At 38.2% G+C, this 21,068-nt stretch overlaps 1 protein-coding gene across 2 annotated transcripts in view; it reads left to right on the forward strand.

Moving 5' to 3' along the window:
• LOC150084753 (uncharacterized) overlaps positions 1 to 21,068 on the forward strand; it is a 328,924-nt gene that overhangs the window by 269,358 nt on the left and 38,498 nt on the right. For both annotated transcript variants that reach the window (XM_090375493.1, XM_090375494.1), the window contains exon 15: positions 9,546 to 9,623. In XM_090375493.1, coding sequence (XP_090231619.1) covers positions 9,546 to 9,623 — 78 coding nt within the window. The remainder of the gene's footprint in view (positions 1 to 9,545; positions 9,624 to 21,068) is intronic.

Below are 21,068 nucleotides of genomic sequence, written 5' to 3' on the forward strand. Positions count from 1 at the left end.
TTGTTTGCTCTGTCATCTTCGCGACTAAAAGAAGACAATAGTCCTTGTTGCTTATGAAGTTCGCAATTTTGAATTGAGTGGATATTGAGTTGAAAAGTGGAGATGACTTACTTCGTAATGTCGACATAAATTGCTTACTTTGTAGTTTGCAATTGTAACTTTACAAATAACACACAACGACTTTCCATTATTGTCAATAAAAGCAAAATTTTCTACCCATTCTTCTTGAAAGATTCTATTTTCTTGTTCGTATTTTCGTCTTCTTGATATTTTCTGAGGTCATGTTATCAAAAAATTTAAATAAATTTAATTCCAAAGTCTGAAATTGAAACAAAATAATTAAATTAATTTACGGCGCGGAAAAATTACACTTGTAATTTTTACGCACAAGTCTGCTGATGCCTCCAGCAGTGTAAATGCGTGTGGATTTATTTATAATCAAAATAAAAATAGCAAAATATCTAGACATAAAAAAAAAAAATAAACAACATAAAATCCGTATAACAAAATATTAGTTACATAGTTAATTTAACAAGATTCAGTGAAAAAAGTTCTGAAATAATAATAAAAAAAAACAGATTTAAATTTTCAATGTGAGCCGCACTTAACTCAACGAAGAGCCACATTCGGCTCTGAGAGCTGCATTTGCCCACCGTTGCTATAGACCTATCAGTTTAATTTGTGCAGGATCATCTAGACACAAGACTGCAGTAATAGTTAGGACACAGCATGGGTTTGTTAAAGGGAGGTCTTGTCTGACGCCGACCGGGCTAGCCGAGTGGGTAAAGTACCTGCCCGGCAACCCAAAGGTCGCGGGTTCGATTCCCGCCTCGGGCTTGGATCAAAGTACTGCAAAAACCTTGGGAGGTGCAATATGGCCACAGAAGCCGATGCGCCAACAACTACCAAATCAAAAAAAAAAAAAAAAAAAAAAAAAAAATCTTGTCTGACCAATTTGATTGGATACTATGATGTGGTCACAAAGGAACTGAATGTCAAAAATAATTTTGATATCATATACTTGGATTTCAGGAAAGCTTTTGATACTGTTGCACGTAGGAGACTACTGCACAAATTGGAGCACTATGGCATTAAGGGCAAGTTGCTACAATGGATAAAAGGATGGTTGAGTGGAAGAAGAAGACAGAGTGGTATTCAATGGGTACCACTCTATGTGGATTAAATGTTATTAGTGGTGTCCCTCAGGTTTTGGTGTTGGGCTGGTTGTTGTTGTTTTGTATATTTATCAATGATATTGATGAAGGTTTATGAGGTTTAATGCCCAAGTTTGCAGATGATACAAAGGTTGGCAGAGTTGTTAATAAATAAATAAATAAATTTTCTGTTTATACTCCGGCACGACAACCAAGTCAGTAGAGTTTACAATAAATCGTCAATACAAATATTTATCGTATTTAGTAGTCACGGGCTTGAACCCCGGTCCACTCAAGGAACGCGTGCTATGCACTCTCGCTCCTGACCACTGGGCTACGTCAGGCCTTAATGATAGTAAAGACAGTATGCTACTCCAACTGTATCTAGACAAGTTGATCAAATGGGCTGAGAAGTCACAACTGAAGTTTAACATTGACAAATGAAAAGTACTGCAATATGGGTAGCAATAACCCAAGAGAAATGTACCAACTGGGTGGTACTACACTCAGGGAAGTGGAAAGTGAAAAAGACCTGAGGATAATTGTGCAGTCAAATATGAAGTTTGCTGAGCAGTGTAGATAGGCTGCCAGAGCAGGTCATGGAGTCTTGTCAACGATATATAGGAATTTTGCTAGAAGGGACAGGGAGGTGATTATCCCATTGTAAAGGTGACTACAAGGGTCTCAGACCTAAATAAATTGGCTCTAGAGTACTGTGTACAGGTCTGGAGGCCTCATTTCAGGAAGGATGTAGAGTTGCTAGCACGAGTACAAAGAAGGGCAACAAGATCAGTGAGGGGAACATAGGGGTGCTCTTACCACGAAAGGCTTAAGTTCTGTAAATTGCAGCACCTGGAGAGTAGGCACCTGCTAGGTGATCTGATTGAGGTGTATAAGGACTTGAATGGGTTGAGCAAACTGAATGCTGATGGGATTCTTCCTCTTGTTCAGATTAAGAACCTGATGGGGCATAGATTCAATTGAGGAAAGACAGTTGCAGAATAAATGTGTGGAAATTTGACTTTAGCCAGCAGCTGGTTGATTGGTGGAACAGACTTACTTCTTTTGTTGTGGAAGTTGATAGCCTAAATAAATTTAAGGCTGAGCTAGACAGGCATTTGGAACGAATGGAGGGGTGAAATGGGAATGTTATTTATTTATTATTTATTATTTTTTTGCTGTTGCTGCTAAAGCTTGCTTTCTTGCATCGTATGCCTCTTCTAATGCTAGTTATATATTTCGTTGTATAAATAGGGAAAAAAATGTATACCTTGATGATAAATAGATTAAATTTCTCTTGAACCTGAATCTTGCGTAATCTTGCGAACCTGAATCGTGACATGACTTCAATTGACAAAAAAAAATTAAATAACATTTATTGTTGAAAAAAATTTAAATTATATTTTAATTAAATTAAACTTTCTATTTAAGAAGAGCACTTTTTAATTTTTAAATTAAAAAGTGCTCTTCTTGAGTAGAAAATTTTGAAGGCGTGATAGTTGATCTTCCTAAATTTGGCAGTCCATTTTCTGGCTATGTTTACGAAATGAGCATAAAATTAGTTTTTGTGATTTTGCCATTCAACGCTTGGCATAGTAAACCTGAAGACTACGTATCAAAATTTCACTGCAGAACCTAAGTTTTACTGCATTCCAACTACATAGAGAAATTTTTCATTTATAAACATCAGCAACTGTCATCCATTTGTATTTTCCTTAGGCCATCTAAAAGAAAATTAAGCACATGGTGCAAGAAGCCTATGGCTTATAATGCACCAGCCAAAAAATAAATAAATAAAATCATAAGAAGAAAAATAAGAAACTTTTAAAAATAATAATAATAATAATAAAAGAAAAGGAAATAGACAACCTATGGGTTTTCCTCCTCCCGTAGGTAATTATCCAGCTGACCTTTGGATTTCCCTAAACTGTCAGTCTCTACCACCCATGTAGGTAATTTATTCCAGTAATTTATAACTCACTGGCTAAAATAAAACTGCCTGCAATCCAGTCTAAACATCTCCTTCCGTAACTTGAAATTATGGCCCATGGTTCTAGAATCATTTATAACCATGAAAATTTCGTGATCGTTTTCATTTTGCTTATGCCTCTCAGAACCTTAAACACCTCAATCAAGTCTCCTCTAAGGTGCTTAGTTTCCAAGCTCTGCAACCCACATACTCAAAGTCTTTCCTCATATGGACGCCCCTTTGCCGATCTCACCAGGTGAGTTGTTCGACGCTTTCAAGAAGCACAATGTCTTTCTTTAGGTGTGTCGGTCTCCATACTTGATTATAATGGGATTATGACGTCTTTAACTCTACTAGCAATTTCTTGATAAATCTTTGAAAGGACACCATGGGCCTACCTTGCAAGCAACGAGTCTACAATGCTCAGAGAATTTCATGTCTGACTGTATCGTAATACCCAAGTCCTTTTCCTCCACTACTGGCTTTAGTTCAACTCTGCCAAGTGTACAGCAGGCCCCCGTTATAATGCGGTTCGCTTTACGCTGATTCCCTATAACGCTGTTCTTATATTATAACCCGTATATGACAGTAACGCTGTCACAGATTACTATAACGCTCTTTTACAGATTGCATTTTTGGCATATTTAACGAGGTGGTAGATGACTTTCATCAACCGGTGAAAAACCACCACTTTGTTTATTGGAGGCTTGAAGTGGTGAAACCCATGTTTAGTCTCTAGAGCAAAGTTTCCGGCATCCCCCTCTCCCCATGCTTCTCCTTCAGCCCATGCACGGTACTAGGTGCTATAGGTTTTGATACCTTTCGTGTTTGGGGTTTTCATAAAAAAAAAAAAAATTTGATGGAATTGATAGCTTGAAAATTAACAGCAAAACAGCATTAAAACGTTTCCCATGCCGACTTGAGAAATTTTCCCACGCTCAGAAATTTTCTCGCACACTAATTTAATTGCAGTACAGTGGCTTGTTACGTAGTTCTGAGATCAACATTTTAAAAAAAATGATCAAGTATATATTGCTTGTAATATTTGTGTTATATGCATTTATCCGAAGTCTAGTCATCCCTCAGTACCATATTAGACATTGTGCGAAATGGACAGTTTACGTGAACGTTGTATCATAATTAATGCAACCAATGCAGTTACATTTTCGAAGAGTTAATAATGGCCGATAAAAATGAAAAAGCAACAATGTATGAGCGCAGTACGAAGACTATAAATGTAAGAAAAAGACTGAATTTGAAAATTAAATTAGAAGTTTCGAAGCGAATCGATTGCGGTCAAAGACAAGTGGATTTGTGCCATAATTTAGGACTTGCAAGTTTAACTGTAAGAACAATTATAAAAAAAAATAAAGAATTAATTTTAGCAGCGGGAAAGATAGCTGTTCCACTGCAAGCAACTAGGGCTAGGCCAGCTATTAGGATTCAAATGGAAAGACTTTAACTAATTTTATTGAAAATAATATCCAATGCAGAATTCAGTTAAGTTAAATATTATTTAAAAAAAAAAAATTTGGAACCATTTAAAACTAGTAAGGGCTAGTTGAATAGATTTAAAATCCAGGGAGAAGCCACAGGTGCAGAAGGAGCCGAAACTTTCAAAAAAGAACTTGTTAAAATTATTGAAGAGGGATATTATGTATTATACTGTACTTCTCAACAAGTTTTTAACATAGATGAAGCAGGACTTTTGTGGAAACGAATACCTAAAAGAAGTTTCATATTGAAAGAAGAAAAAAACATGCCAGGTTTCAAAGCGGCGAAGGATCGGTTGACTTTATTGTTGGGTGGTAATTAAATTGCGGAGGATTTAAAATTAATACCCCGTTTAGTTTATTTGGAAGAGGGCCAAAGTTCAACCCAAAATCGACACATTTTTCATGATTAAATTCATCAATTAAATTAAATCAATTTAGATCAATTAAATTCATGATTTTAATTGGAATTTTAAGTTTAATTTTGATACGTAAGTAGTTACCACATAATTATATACGTATGTAACACAGAATATTTTATATGTACAAATATTTGAATATTAAATATTTTCACCGACATTTGTGCATCCTTTCACTACCGTTTATTGATTAGGAAATATCCTATGGCACCGACTGCAACTCATAAATACATATGTTACCTTATGGGAATGAAGCGCTCGCTTAGTGCGGATTCACTTAGTGCTCTGTTTTTACGGAACGAATTATCAGCGTTAAGCGGGGGTCACTTGTATAAGTTATTGTGGGGTTACTGTTGCTCAGGTGAAATACTTCATGCTTTGCTGGATTAAAGCATAGCTGCCATTTTTCTGACCATCCCTGAAGTCTAACTAGGTCATTCTGAAGAAGTTCTGCTTGGCGGTGATCATTAACTACTCTACCAATCTATATATCATCTGCAAATTTAGACATCACGTTCTTTATCCCTTCATCAATGTCATTTATGAAAATCAAAAACAACAGTGGTCCTAATACTGATTCTTGGGGAATCCCAATTCTTACATCAACCCAATCTCAGGAATAACCATTTATCACAACTCTCTGCCTCCTGCCCTGAAGCCATCCAGCTATCCATCTAAGGATTTTCCCTGTGATTCCAATCTGTTCCAGCTTATAACATAACCAAGCTTTGCTGAAATCCAAATAAACAATGTCGAAATTATTCCCTAAGTCCAGCTCTTGAGTGACCCTGTCAAAATAACTAACCAGATTAGTTAAACATGATTTTACCTTTACAAAACTATGCTGAGTATCCTTCAGAATTCTGTTTCTAAGTGATCCTGAATTCCACCCTTGATCATAGTCTCCATGATTTTACCTACTACGGAAAATACCGGCCAGTTAATCTAACTGGCCAGTAATTTCCCACTTCACTCTTAGAACTGTCCTTATGTATTGGAGATACATTGGCACTTTTCGAATCCAACGGAATTGCTCCTGATTCCAGTAATGCTCTCATAATTAGCCTCGATGGTTCAATGCACTCAACCGCAGGAGCCATCAACCGCAGGAGCCTTACAGGCCTGTAGCCTCGAAATTTTTTTCATTAAAATAAATGTTGAAATTTCAACATTATTAATTAAATTTTTTTTACTTTCAAGTTCACTCCCATAATTTCTCATTGACGTAAAGGGTTTTTCTTCTATAAATATCAATGCAAAGTAACTGTTGAGTTCATCTGCAACTTCAGGAGGGGTTTCTAATACTAAACCCCATCCATTAAATAAGGGTCCGATCTGGTTTGTCCTTCTCTTTGCATTTATATATGTGAAGAATTCCTTTCCTCCCTCTTTGCCAGCGATTTCTCATAATCTGCCTGTGCCAGCCTAAGCTTTTCTGTGGCACTATTACAGGTCAGTTTGTAGCTGTTATAGGCTTCTGTACTTTTTATTGCTCTGTAACTTTTCCATGCCATTCTTTTTCTGAGTAATCTGGAAACTTCATTATTCATCCAACTTGGAATCCTCCTCGTGGAGTATTTTTTTATAGTATATAAACATTCAAGGCCTTCTGTGATTAATGTTTTAAAGGTATACCCTAATTCAATTGTATTCGCTCTCTGTGAGATATCTACTCAGGTAATAGAGGCCATATAGCACCTTCAACTGCCATAATTTTCTTTCCTGAAATTATAACCCATTCCTTTGCCCTTAACTACTGCTACCTCTCTCTTCATGTTCACTGTAGAACTCCGTGATCACTTCCTGCTACTGGTTCCTGTACTCTCAGACCTATTACGTCATCTGGTTCATGGGTGATGATGAGGTCTAGAGTATTCTTTTCCCTGACATGTTGATACAAATAACAATCATAGTTGATTTAAAAATTTTGTCCTTCATGTGGAGTTTCCTTCCCATTTGCTCCAATCAATCAGATGCAAATTAAAATCACCCATAATAAGATATTCACGCTTACTTGCCCATTCCATTTGCATGTAGAGGCCCTCATCATAATGTTCACAATCACCTACCCTGTAGATTATTATAGTATAGTGTGATTATTATAGTATAGTATAGTATATCTGTATAGTGCGAGTAGAAACTATCTCACACTATACAGATTCTATACTAGCATGCGAAACATCTGAATCTAGGAAGGCTTTCGTCGCACTCGCACTGTTTTGATAAAAAGAATGAACCCACCATCCCTTCTATCTACACTATCCTTCCTAAATACATTATGCATACTATACTGAAACTCATCATCCCCTATCTCCAGGTGGCACCAAGTTTCCATAAGCCCCATCATATCAGCGTTACTTGTCCCAACCAGCAGTTTGAATTCACTCATTTAATTGACGACACTTCTGACATTACTTTATAAACAATTAAGATTTAGTGTTTTTGTATAGTTAACTACCCTGACACACCCCTTAAAGTTATTTAAGCTCGCTTCCCTGGCATTAGCTACCCACTCATTTGAAACATTTCTGCCCTCAGAATATCTTGCTAATATGTTCTGTTGCAGTAATAAACAAGAACTCTTGAGGTATGTGCAAGTGACCGATATTATCAGATAAACACATATCTATGTTACCCTTGCCGCCCCCCAAACTAGCAGTTTCCCCAAACCTTTAAGGTATCTTCAATAATACTGCAAAAACTCTTGTACCACCTTTGTTTAAATGTATCCCCTCTCTACAAAACAGATTCATTCTACCTACAAGTGCTGGCCAAGCAGATAGAAATCCCCCCCCCCCCCAAATGCCTTGCAGAGTCCTTCAAGTCTTGATTTAATCCACAAGGCTTTCAGCAAAAAACCCCCTCCTATCGTGCCTGGGAAGAATTGTAGACACATAGACATTATCTATGTCTATGTAGAGTGTTTGAAATTTTCATGACCTGGAAATGGTAGCTATACAGTGTTAAAAAACTCTGTACTTAATGTATAACACTTCAAATGGTAACCCACCAACTTGGAAGATGATGTATGCTGTGAAAAACCTGCAACATCCATCACTTCAGAAGTTAACAGTGCATATGATCCTGTGATGAATGATCAATGAGTGACAGTTTTGTACATTGTCTGTGTCTTGAGCATCTCGTTTGAACAATGTTTACCACATAATTACAGAGGTTCTCACTATATGAAAATGATGTTGGCACGAGCCTGAAACATTGACAGTAGATCAGAAATGCACAAGAATTGTCAAGTCAAGTGAACATTTGCATTGTTTTCAAGCACATCCAGCAAATATCCTTGCAAGTTTTGTGATCATGGATGAGACATGGATCTGTCACTTTCAGCCAAAGATGGAGCAATTCAAATAATGGAAACACAGTTCTTCCCCCCCCCCCTTGAAAGAAAGTCAAGTTGATTCCTTCTGCTGGTAAGGTAAAGGCATTGGGTTTTTGGGGTACTGATGGAATATTGCTAGTGGGTTACCTTCGGAAAGGCCACACCATCACAGGGACATACTGCATAAACTTTGTGAGGTGTTTGCTTGAAAATATCAAAGACAAATGCTGAGGGGGAACCTCAGCAAGGGAGTCTTGTTCCACCAGGACAGTGTGCCTACTCACAAGTCTGTCATTGCCGTGGCTACATTGCATGAGTATGACTTTAAAAATCTTGGACCATCCCCTGTGTTCATCATATCTAACACCATCAGACTTTCACCTATTTCCTCATTTGAAAAAAAAAAAAAAAAAATTACCCAGCTGACATCCATTTTCCCACTGATAGTGACACTGGTGCAGTGGATGCATTCCTGAAGTCCAAGAAAAAACACTCTTTGCAGCTGAAATCATTACATTGCAGCATCAGTGGCAAAAGTGTATTGACTCCAAAGGAGACTGTGTTGAAAAGTAACATGTTACTAGACTCCTCAAATAAATCCTTCATCTTTGGGTCACAAACTTTTCAAATGCCTCTCATACTGTAGAAACAGTTGCATTGTTATTGTTCAATATTCTCAGCACTATTACTTCAGTGAAACTATTTGTGAAACATTTCCTTTTTTTATATACCATACTGTACACCACACTGTATATTTTGGAAGGGGAAGTAATTTTATTTTTACTGTACTGTATGTTACCTTCCTCTTTAGAAAAAAGAGGAAGGTAACGAAGGGAAAAAAAAGTGGAGTGGAGTGAGTGAGTGCATGCCAGCTAACTCACTGTGCCATGTAATAAGTTGCAGTGTAAAGGTCAATATTTTTTGCAGCTTTTTTTTATGATAATAATATCGTAATCTGGGATCTATAAAATTCCAAGATTTGGCAAAGATTAGGGCTTGAAGTTGCCAGATTTTGGAGGTTCACTGTTCACTAAGAAATCACACACACACATACTCTACTTGGTTAAATTTAATGCATTTTCATTTTAAGAATAAGCTGTAAAATATCTTAAGGATTCTAGCATTGCATTTTTTTCTTATTTTATAATTTATATTATTTTTATAAACTTGTAGACTCTCCTTCATTATATTCAATGTGAAATCAACCTTATGGCTGGCCTGCTGTCCAGTGATAATCCAGAAAATTTTCCTGTAAGTTAATATAAGATTATTATATAACTGTAAAATTGTCATGAATATTTATTGAACATTGTGGTTTATTACATAGCCAAAGCAATATAATCTTTAGTACAGAACATTGGTATTATATCTTCAAAAGCTTGCATTTACTGGATGATGTTTATTGTTTGCAGAATGAATAACGTTAATACCTCACATAGGGAACTGTGTGTTTCTTTCCAAGGTTAACAGGTTTTCAGTTTCAAAACCTGTGAACAGGTTTTGAAACTGAATCTTTCCAGAAGTGATGAAGCAGTAAAACCCCTATATTGTCATAAATGACAAATAATATTCTTTAAAATGTATACTTTTTAAATATACTGAAGTGCAAAAATAAAATTCCACAACCCTCTTTTTTTATATATATAATAGCATAAATTTTTATATGAAATTTGATGTCATGATATAAGAAAGTAATGCCTCTTGCATATGTTTTATGTTTTGAAGAATTAGAGATAAAAATGAAGATATGTAGATAAAAGACTGTCTTTAATGCATAATCTTTCTGTGTATACACAACTCACTTCATTGTGTTATGTTCAGTTGGAATACAGGTGGATTAAGCCTGTATGGTACTGACTAGTGAAATATGTGCATAAAGGTGCAAGTTATTAGAAACATATTTTCCTATTTTAAATGCTAAAACTATAAATAAAATTACTATCAGTCACTGCATATATGCAGACTGATAGTAATTTTATTTCTCTGCTATTCGTGGGGGGGGGGGTTGCTTTGAGCAAAGAAATGACCAAACAAAATGAGTGGCTCATGCATACCCATTTCTGTTTTCCCAATAAAAGTTTCACCAATTATATTATTACACTTTAGTGCTTTTTGTTAGTAAGCCTTTTTTTTTTTTTTTTTAGCAAAATTAGCATATGAAAATTAAAATTGGTTAAATTTATTATTAAAGGAAATAAGGGGAATGCCAGAGGTGAATTAAACTCTGGCAGGGAGCTAGATGATTTTGTAATAACTGAAAGCAAAGTGGAGGAGAAATTGTTGAAGATAAATATAAGAAAGGCACCTGGGGTTGATTGAATCTATCCAGTTATATTAAAGGAGGCAGCAAAAGAAGTAAGCAAACCCTTAGCCATAATTATGAGAGCTTCCTTGGACTCAGGGGATGGCGACTGGTGTGCAAATGTATCACCAATTCACAAAGGAGGTTCAAAAGGTGACACAAATAACTATAGACCAATTAGTTTAATTTGTGTTCCGGAGAAAATAATGGAGTCACTGGTTAAAGAAGCAATGCAGGATCATGGATCATCTAGGCAAGACTTCAGTTATAGCTTGGACACAACATGGTTTTGTTAAGGGGAAGTCTTGTCTGACCAATTTGGTTGGATACTATGGTGTGGTCACAAAGGAACTGGATGCAGGGAATAACTTTGATATCATATATTTGGATCTTAGAAAGGCTTTTGATACTGTTGCTCATGGAAGACTGCTGCACAAATTGGAGCAGTGTGGCATTGGAGGCAAATTGCTGCTATGGATAAAGGGATGATTGAGTGGAGTGGGAGAAGACATGGAGTGGTAATCAATGGACACTGCTCTTTGTGGTGTCCCTCAGGGTTCAGTGTTGGGTCCATTGTTGTTTTCTGTATTTATAAATGATATTGATGATGGTATATTAGGCTTAATGTCCAAGTTTTCAGACGATACGAAAGTTGGCAGGGTTGTTAAGGACACTAATGCCAGTACACTGCTGCAACAGGATCTAGAAAAGTTGAGCAGATGGGCCGAGAGATGAAAACTTAAGTTTAACATTGACAAATGTAAAGTACTGCATATGGGAAGCAGTAACCCCAGAATAACGTATCAACTGTGTGGTACTATTCTCTACTACTGACAGTAGTTGAGAATGAAAAGGACCTGGAGAATAATTGTGCAGGCAAATGTGAAGTTTCTGAGCAGTGCAGATGGTCTGCAAGAGTAGCTCATCATGTCTTGTCAATGATATACAGGACTTTTTCTAGCAGGGAAAAGGAGGTGATTATCCCCTTGTATAAGGCAATGGTCAGCCCACATCTTGAGTACTGTATACAGGTCTGGAGGCCTCATTTTAGGAAGGATGTAAAGCTGCTGGAGCGAGTGCAGAGAAGGGCAACAAGATTAATAAATGGAACAAAGGGTTGCTCTTACAAAGAAAGGCTTAAGTTTTGCAGATTACGGTGTTTGGAGACTAAACACCTGCGAGGTGATCTGATTGAGGTGTATAAAGCCTTGAATGGTTTGAGTATGCTCAATGCTGATGGGATTTTTCTTCTTGCTCAGAATAATTGCCTGAGAGGGCATAAATTCAAATTGAGAAAAGACAGTTGTAGGATAGATGTGCAGAAGTTTCCCTTTAGCCAGCATGTGGTTGATTGCTGGAACAAACTTTCCATTTGTAGAAGTTGATACGAGTAGCTTAAATAGATTCAAGACAGAACTAAACAAACATTTGGGGCGTTTTTTTTTTTTTGGCTATATAAGCTTATTTTTAGGGTGGGAAATGCGGGGAACGTTCGCCTTACCTAGGGGAGGTCATGTCAAAATTGAGGGAATCATGGGTAAAAATGGGATATATAAGGACTGGTTCAGTAGCGTTATTTAATTGTAGAGGAGTGTAGAGAGAAGGAGTTATAGAGGGAGGAGTTGTAGAGAGATATGTTGTTCCATGAGGGAAGGAGTTCCACGAGAGGATTTGCCGGTGTAAGGGCATGGTCGTTCGGAGTTAACAAGTTTGGAAGCAGCAAATAACAGTAATCGAGGAGAGTTGTGTTTGGGAATGGTAATTAGTTACAGTTATGCAACTAGTAGTTTCAAGTGTTAATAAGTTTAAAATAAGTGGGCAGTTAATAAGTACATGCCACTTCAAAGTGAGTTTGATAGAGGAGAGTTTAATCTGATGTGGAACCTTTAAAGAAAGTGCTAGAAGATAAAGGAACTGGTCCAAAAGGTCAGAGAAGTGAAAATAATTGTAAGTAATGTTTAGTATTATTATTTCTAGTCAAGAGACTAATCCAAAAAGGGGAAGAAAGGCATTCTGAAATCCTAACTGTGATATTTTGAACTAGCCTAAGAAATAACTGGATAAACAAATTGTTTCAATTTAGTAACAAGATATGCTGAATGAACTTATTGTTTTCGGTTTATCCCAGTGAGGAATGTTTGTAATATGAAGAGTTTTGTTGATCAATTGTGTAAACCTCTAAGTCAGTTTCTATAATTAAACATGTTAAACTTTTTAAGTGTGTTTGTCAATTAGCATTAGCATTAGTAGAGGCATTTGATGCAAGAAAGCAAGCTTATGCAGCATCAGCCAAAAAAAAAAAAAAAAAAAACCCACTTCCACTTCACCCCTCTGTTCGTTCAAAATACCTGTCCAGCTGAGCCTTAAACTTATTTAGGCTATCAACCTCCACCACAAGGGATGGAAGTCTGTTCCACCAACCAACCACCCGCTGGCTAAAGGCAAATTTCCGCACGTCTATCCTACATCTGTCTTTCCTCAATTTGAATTTATGCCCTCTCAGGTGATTATTCTGAGCAAGAGGAAGAATTCCATCGGCATTGAGCATGCTCAAGCCATTCAAAGCCTTGTACACCTCTATCAGATCACCTCGGCGATGCCTAGTCTCCAGGCTCTGTAATTTGCAAAACTTAAGCCTTTCTTCGTAAGAGCAACCCTTTGTTCCATTCACTAATCTTGTTGCCCTTCTCTGTACTCGTTCCAGCAGCTCTACATCCTTCTTGAAATGAGGCCTCCAGACCTGTATACAGTACTCAAGGTGTGGCCTGACCAATGCCTTATACAAGGGAATAATCACATCCCTGTCCCTGCTAGAAAAATTCCTGTATATCATTGACAAGACACCATGAGCTACTCTTGCAGCTCGTCTGCACTGCTCAGAGAACTTCATATCTGCCTGCACAACCACCCCCAAGTCCCTTTCATTCTCTACCACTGTCAGTGTAGTACCACAGAGTTGATATGTTGCTCTGGGGCTGCTGTTTCCCATGTGTAGTACTTTACATTTGTCAATGTTAAATTTTGTCAATTGTCACTTTACATTTGTCAGTTGTCTCACTCAATTCCTAGCTAAAAATGCAATTAAACCTGAAATCTTGTAGAAGCAGTCAGAGGCCCAAGGATAACTTGATAGTTTCCATAAATAAAATTAAAGTAGGGTTTAGCTTAGTAGCCAAGGGTATATGGTTAATAATAAAAACCAAAGAATTTATGCCTACAATTGGCGAGGCAAAGTATAAAACAATACCCTTACGATTGACCAGTCAACCAGGATTACAATTGGCAAGTCAATACAATAAGATAAAAAGGTAATGCCTACACTTGCTTTCTTTTGTTTGAATGTTTCATGCATACCCATTTTTGTTCACCAATTATACAAGGCTTTTCAATAAAGAATCATCATAATTTTTCATGAACAACCATATTGCTTTATATTTCTAGCTGAGCTGTGGAATTAAGACCAAACCAAGCTGCATCACATAGCAACTGCACAGTTAACTTGTGTTCATGATGTGACTTTGGGGGTTAGTCAAGTTTATGCCTGTTCAGTCTCGCCTATGTAATGATGGCCATGACAAGCGAAGAATAGTATGCTGCTCTCAAATTTTGTTTCCACCTCAAGAAAACATCAGCAGAAGCATATGAAATGTTAAAGGAGGCTTATAGTGAATCTTTGTTTCCATATAGCATGGCTCGCAGTTGGTTTAGAATGGTTAAAGATGGGCATGATTCAATCCCAGAAATCAGCAATTCTGGAGCTCCACAGAAACCATAAAAACTGTTTCTGTAATTGTGAGAGAAGATTGTTGTATAACAGTAAGGCCAGAGATGTTGATAATATCAATAGGAAGCACTCAGGGTATTCTCCATTACTATTTGCATATGACACGTGTCTGTGCATGTTGAGTTTCAAAACTACTCACACATGAACAACAGCAGGTTCTCATGGAGGTGTGTCGGGGGTTACAATGGATGTTAGCTGAAGTTGGTGAGGTTCTGCACAGTGATAATAGCAGATGAGATGTGGCATCATCATTTTGACCCAGAGAATAAGCAAGAAAGCTCTGTTTGGACATCATCGCCAACACCAAAAAAAGCAAAAGGTTGTGGTCATCTTTTTTTTTTTTTTTTTACATTCAAGGAACGATTTACCATCACGTTGTACCACATCATACAACTGTTACAGGGCCTTACTACAGCACTGTATTGCACACTTTGCAGGATCACATTCATTGCAAATGACTACAGCTGCTTGTGAGTAGGTGGATACTGAAATTGTGGTGGGAGTGCAGTAACACACACACACACACACACACACACACACACACACACACACACACACACACACACACACACACACACACACACACACTCTCTTTGAGTAGACCAGGATTCTAGTCCCTAACTGCTAAATATGGTCGATCTGCCAACCGGCACTGAATCCAGCGTGGCAGATTATGGTCCATTTTCTTCAACATAAATTGTTGAGGGAAATGGACTGGATTGATAATGAATGCAGTTTACATTAGCATTAGCATTAGCATTAGTAGAGGCATACGATGCAAGAAAGCAAGCTTATTCAGCATCAGCCCAAAAAAAAAAAAAAAACCCTCTCCCATTTCACCCCTCCGTTCGTTCGAAATACCTGTCCAGTTGAGCTTTAAATTTGTTTAGGCTATCAACTTCAACAACAAGTGATGGAAGTCGGTTCCACCAACCAACCACCCGCTGGCCAAAGGCAAATTTCCGCACATCTATCCGACATCCGTCCTTCCTCAATTTGAATTTATGCCCTCTGAGGTGATTATTCTGAGAAAGATGAAGAATCCCATTGGCATTGAGCATGCTCAAACCATTCAAGGCCTTATACACCTCTATCAGATCACCTCGCCGGTGCCTAGTCTCCAGACTCTGTAATTTGCAAAACTTAAGCCTTTCTTCGTAAGAGCAACCCTTTGTTCCATTTACTAATCTTGTTGCCCTTCTCTGTACCCGTTCCAGCAGCTCTACATCCTTCTTGAAATGAGGCCTCCAGACCTGTATACAGTACTCAAGATGTGGCCTAACCATTGCCTTATACAAGGGAATAATCACCTCCTTATCCCTGCTAGAAAAATTCCTGTATATCATTGACAAGACACCATGAGCTACTCTTGCAGCTCGTCTGCAGTGCTCAGAGAACTTCATATCTCCCTGCACAATTACCCCCAGGTCCTTTTCATTCTCCACCACTGTCAGTGTGGTACCGCAGAGTTGATACGTTGCTCTGGAGTTACTGTTTCCCATATGCAGTACTTTACATTTGTCAATGTTAAACTTCATTTGCCACCTCTCAGCCCATCTGTTCAACCTTTCCAGATCCTGTTGCAGCAGCATAGCGTCAGTAGTGTCCTTGACGACCCTGCCAACCTTTGTATCATCTGCAAACTTGGACATTAAACTTGATATCCCATCATCAATATCATTCATAAACACCGAAAACAACAACGGACCCAACACTGAACCTTGAGGAACTCCACTAATAACATTAGTCCACGTTGAGCAGTGTCCATTGATTACCACTCTCTGTCTTCTGCCACTCAACCATCCCCTTATCCATAGCAGCAATTTGCCTCCAATGCCACACTGCTCCAATTTGTGCAGCAGTCTTCCATGTGCAACAGTATCAAAAGCCTTTCTAAGATCCAAATATATAATATCAAAGTTATTCCCTGCATCCAGTTCTTTTGTGACTACATCATAGTATCCAATCAAATTGGTCAGGCAAGACCTGCCCTTAACAAAACCATGCTGCGTCTGAGCTATAACTGAATTCTTGTCTAGATGATCCTGCAGTGCTTCTTTAACCAGTGCCTCCATTAATTTACCTGGAACAGAAGTTAAACTAACAGGTCTATAATTACTTGTGTCAGCCTTTGATCCTCCTTTGTGAATTGGGGTTACATTTGCACATCTCCAGTCTATGGGTACCTCCCCTGAGTCCAAAGAAGCTCTCATAATTATGGCTAGGGGTTTGCATACTTCCTTTGCTGCCTCCTTTAATATAACTGGATAGATCCCATCCACCCCAGGTGCCTTTTTTATGTTTATCCTCAACAATCTCTCCTCCACTTTCCTCTCAGTTATTACAAAATCATCCAGCTCACTGCCAATGTTTACTTTACCTACATCATTCTCCTTCCTGAATAACTCCTCATGCGTGAATGTAGATGCAAAATACTCGTTTAGATTGTTAGCCACCTGAGCAGGATCCTCAACTGTTGAACCATCAATATCCAGTGGACCAATCTGATTCATCCCTTTCCTTCTCGAGTTCAAGTATGTAAAGAACTCTTTTCTGTTTTTCTTTGCATCCTTTGCCAAGGATTTTTCGTAGTCTGCCTTTGCCTGCCTAATCTCCTTTGTGACTTGGTTACAGACCAACTTATATCTATCATAGGCTTCCATGTCACCCATTAATTTATATGTATCCCATGCATTTTTCTTCTCTGCCACATGTCTCATTAGTTCATCTGACAACCATTTAGGCCTAAACCTTGAACAATATTTCTTAGTTGGTATGTAAAGCCTGGTAGCCTCCAAGATTAGTTCCTTGAATGCTTCCCATTTTGAGTTTGCTGTTGGTAACATCATCAGTTGGTCCCACTGTATAGAATTTAAATACTGTCTCAGACCATCATAGTCGCCTTTACGAAAACAAAAACCCTTCCCTTTACCTCTGATGGTAGTTACCTCCTTGAGTAAATCCCACTTCAACACACTGTGATCACTGCCACCTAGTGGTTCATTTATCTGCAGGTTCTTAATGCATGAAGAGTCACTACTGATAATCAGATCAAGAGTATTGCTCCCTCTTGTTGCCTCACGAACATGCTGGTGTAGAAAACAATCATCCAATAAATCCACAAAAGCCTTGCTAGTGTGCGAGTGACCAACCCACAAATTCCAGTCAATATCTGGGAAATTAAAATCCCCCATTATAAGACTCTCTGATTTACTGGCCCACTCTATTTCCCTGTACAATATCTTATTATACTCATCAGAGTCATTAGGCCTATAGCACACTCCTACTCTCAATTTTGATTTCCCTATGCTTATGTCACACCAAACTGATTCGGCACTGCCCTGTCCATCGATGTCGACTGGCTTCACTTCCTTGGACTTTATGTGTTTCTTAATTAATAGCATAACCCTTCCTCCCCTCCTGTCCTGTCTATCCTTTCTATACACATTGTATTCCCCAAATTCCAGTTCCGCATTACTTATATCTGTGTGACACCACGTCTCTGATATCCCAACAATATCTGCCTTTGATGTTTTGAGCAATACCTCAAATTCATCAAATTTATTTACCAAACTCCTAGCTACATTACTACATTACTAGTATCTAGCTTTAACTGACCATAATTACCTGTTATTTCAACATGGTATTCTTTAAGCCCTCTTTTATTGGAAAATCAGAAACAAGAATGGTTGCAGCACCAAGCTATGAGTGTCCTTGCCTATAACCATGGCCCACTCTCAAGAGCAACCATTTATAAAAACCCTGTGCCTTCTGCCCTTTGGTCATCCCTCAGTACACTTGTAATCTCCAATACACAACAATATACAGCAACTAGCTATGTCTTATGAGTGAAAATTATTTGTTTATTTGGATTATGGCAATGCATTAGATTGAGTCCTGTACAAAAGATCACGTTGTAAGTTAGAACATATTATAATCATGTGTAGCCAACCTATAATTCATCTAAGGATTAAGAGTCAGAGGCAGATGGTTGTAATTATTCTTCAAAGTGTGCTAGGACTTCTAGTAGAGTCCACTAAGGGAACAGTGCTTGAATTGCTTCTCTTTCTGATTTCCAAAATGGCATTAATAAAGAAATGATGGGTATGATGTCAAAATTTGCAGGACGTTGAAAGGCAACACACCTTTTGGATGACTTAGACTTTGGGGATGCTAAACAAGTAGCAACTACATTTTAATGCTGTAAAATATAAAGTTTTATGCTAGAGAAATAACTTAAAAACAACTTAGCATGTGGAAGAGTTGAAATAAAAACAGTAGATGCAGAAAGGTAGTCACAGATATGCAATTCTCTGTGGAGTGCAGAAAAGTGTCTTGGAATGTCCTATCGTGAGATTGCACTTGGAATTATGTGTCCCAATATAGAGACTACACCTAAAAATGACTTTGAATGTCTTGAAATGGTCCAGAAATGAGCAATATACCTGATGAAATTGGCAAAAGGAATGTATGTTGTTATACAGTGGGCCCCTTGATATCCTAATTCATCTCATTAGGTTGTCCTTGTGATCTGCATGCTTTCCTTGCTAAGTCATTCTTGCTGCAGTCAGTCTTTACTGTAGGGCAGAAATGATAGCAAAACCACTCCTGGAACGTGACCCTGTATTCTTGTTTGACTTCCAAACTTCAGGAAGCTAAAATATTTTGAATTCAAAGTGCAGTGTTGGTTTGATTTGAAGTTCCAAGCATCGTTGCTTCTCAGAAGTCATTTGATTCTTAGTGACTTACGATTTTGCACACTCTTCTCTTCCTTCATGATGAAAGTTCTGTTGGACATCTTCCATAGTAAACCCATTTCATCAATGTTGAAGACATCCTATATCCAAACTCCTCAATAATTTGTGCAAACTCACTGACATTGCACCTTACCAGTTAGGTATTAGTGCTTGCTGACCCACAACAAAATGAATCAGTATTAGTAAAGGGGAGCAGAAAAAAACATCCTTATCAGTACAAATTATCCACTGTTATCATCCTCTTCCCATATCTAGGCGGTCTTTAAATTTCACCAAACTGTTTAAACAGAGAGATAGTTTATTGTAGTGTCCTCAGAAATGTAAACTAGGAAGCTAACTGCTAGATTTTCTCGTTAGCTTTATTTGTGACACCTTGTTTTGTGTTCATTCCGCTGTTCATTTTTATCCCCCTCCTCCCGTGCCTTATACATCTGTCAAGGTGCCTCTGTAGCCTGATGGGCAGGAGCAGCAGTGCATAGCACACGCTTCTTGATTAGCCCGTGACCACCAAATAGCATTAGCATTAGTAGAGGCATATGATGCAAGAAAGCAAGCTTATGCAGCATCAGCCAAAAAAAAAAAGAAAAAAAAAAATCACTCCCATTTCACCCCTCCGTTCGTTCAGAATACCTGTCCAGCTCAACCTTAGTTTTATTTAGGCTATCAACTTCCACAACCAGGGATGGAAGTCTGTTCCAACAACCAACTACCCGCTGGCTAAAGGCAAATTTCCACACATCTATCCTACATCTGTCTTTCCTCAATTTGAATTTATGCCCTCTCAGGTGATTATTCTGAGCAAGAGGAAGAATCTCATCGGCATTGAGCATGCCCAAACCATTCAAGGCCTTATCAGATCACCTCACCGGTGCCTAGTCTCCAGACACTGTAATTTGCAAAACTTAAGCCTTTCTTCATAAGAGCAACCCTTTGTTCCATTCACTAATCTTGTTGCCCTTCTCTGTACTCGTTCCAGCAGCTCTACATCCTTCTTGAAATGAGGCCTCCAGACCTATATACAGTACTCAAGGTGTGGCCTGACCATTCCCTTATACAAGGGAATAATCACCGCCTTATCCCTGCTAGAAAAATTCCTGTATATCATTGACAAGACACCATGAGCTACTATTGCAGCCCATCTGCACTGCTCAGAAAACTTCATATCTGCCTGCACAATTACCCCCAGGTCCTTTTCATTCTCTACCACTGTTAGTGTAGTACCACAGAGTTGATACGTGGCTCTGGAGTTACTGTTTCCCATATGTAGTACTTTACATTTGTCAATGTTAAACTTCATTTGCCACCTCTCAGCCCATCTGCTCAACCTTTCCAGATCCTGTTGCAGCGAGAGTAGTGGCTTTCACAACCCTGCCAACCTTTGTATTGTCTGCAAACTTGGACATTAAGCTTGATATACCATCATCAGTATCATTTATAAATACAGAAACAATAATGGACCCAACACTGAATCCTGAGGGACTCCACTAATAATATTATTCCACGATGAGCAGTGTCCATTGATTACCACTCTCTGTCTTCTCCCCCCTCAACCATCCCTTTATCGATAGCAGCAGTTTGCCTCCAGTGCCACACTGCTCCAATTTGTGCAGCAGTCTTCCTTGTGCAACAGTATCAAAAGCCTTTCTAAGGTCCAAATATATAATATCAAAGTTATTCCCTGCATCCAGTTCTTTTGTGACTGCATCATAGTATCCAATCAAATTGGTCAGCCAAGACTTGACCTTAACAAAACCATGACAAGACTTCAGTTATGCATCTAGACATAACTGAAGTCTTGTCTAGATGATCCTGCAGTGCTTCTTTAACCAGTGCCTCCATTAATTTTCCTGGAA

The sequence above is a fragment of the Mastigoproctus giganteus genome, chromosome 6 (genome assembly GCF_048544385.1).
Source record: "Mastigoproctus giganteus isolate SK-2022 chromosome 6, ASM4854438v1, whole genome shotgun sequence".
Classification (NCBI taxonomy): domain Eukaryota; kingdom Metazoa; phylum Arthropoda; class Arachnida; order Uropygi; family Thelyphonidae; genus Mastigoproctus; species Mastigoproctus giganteus.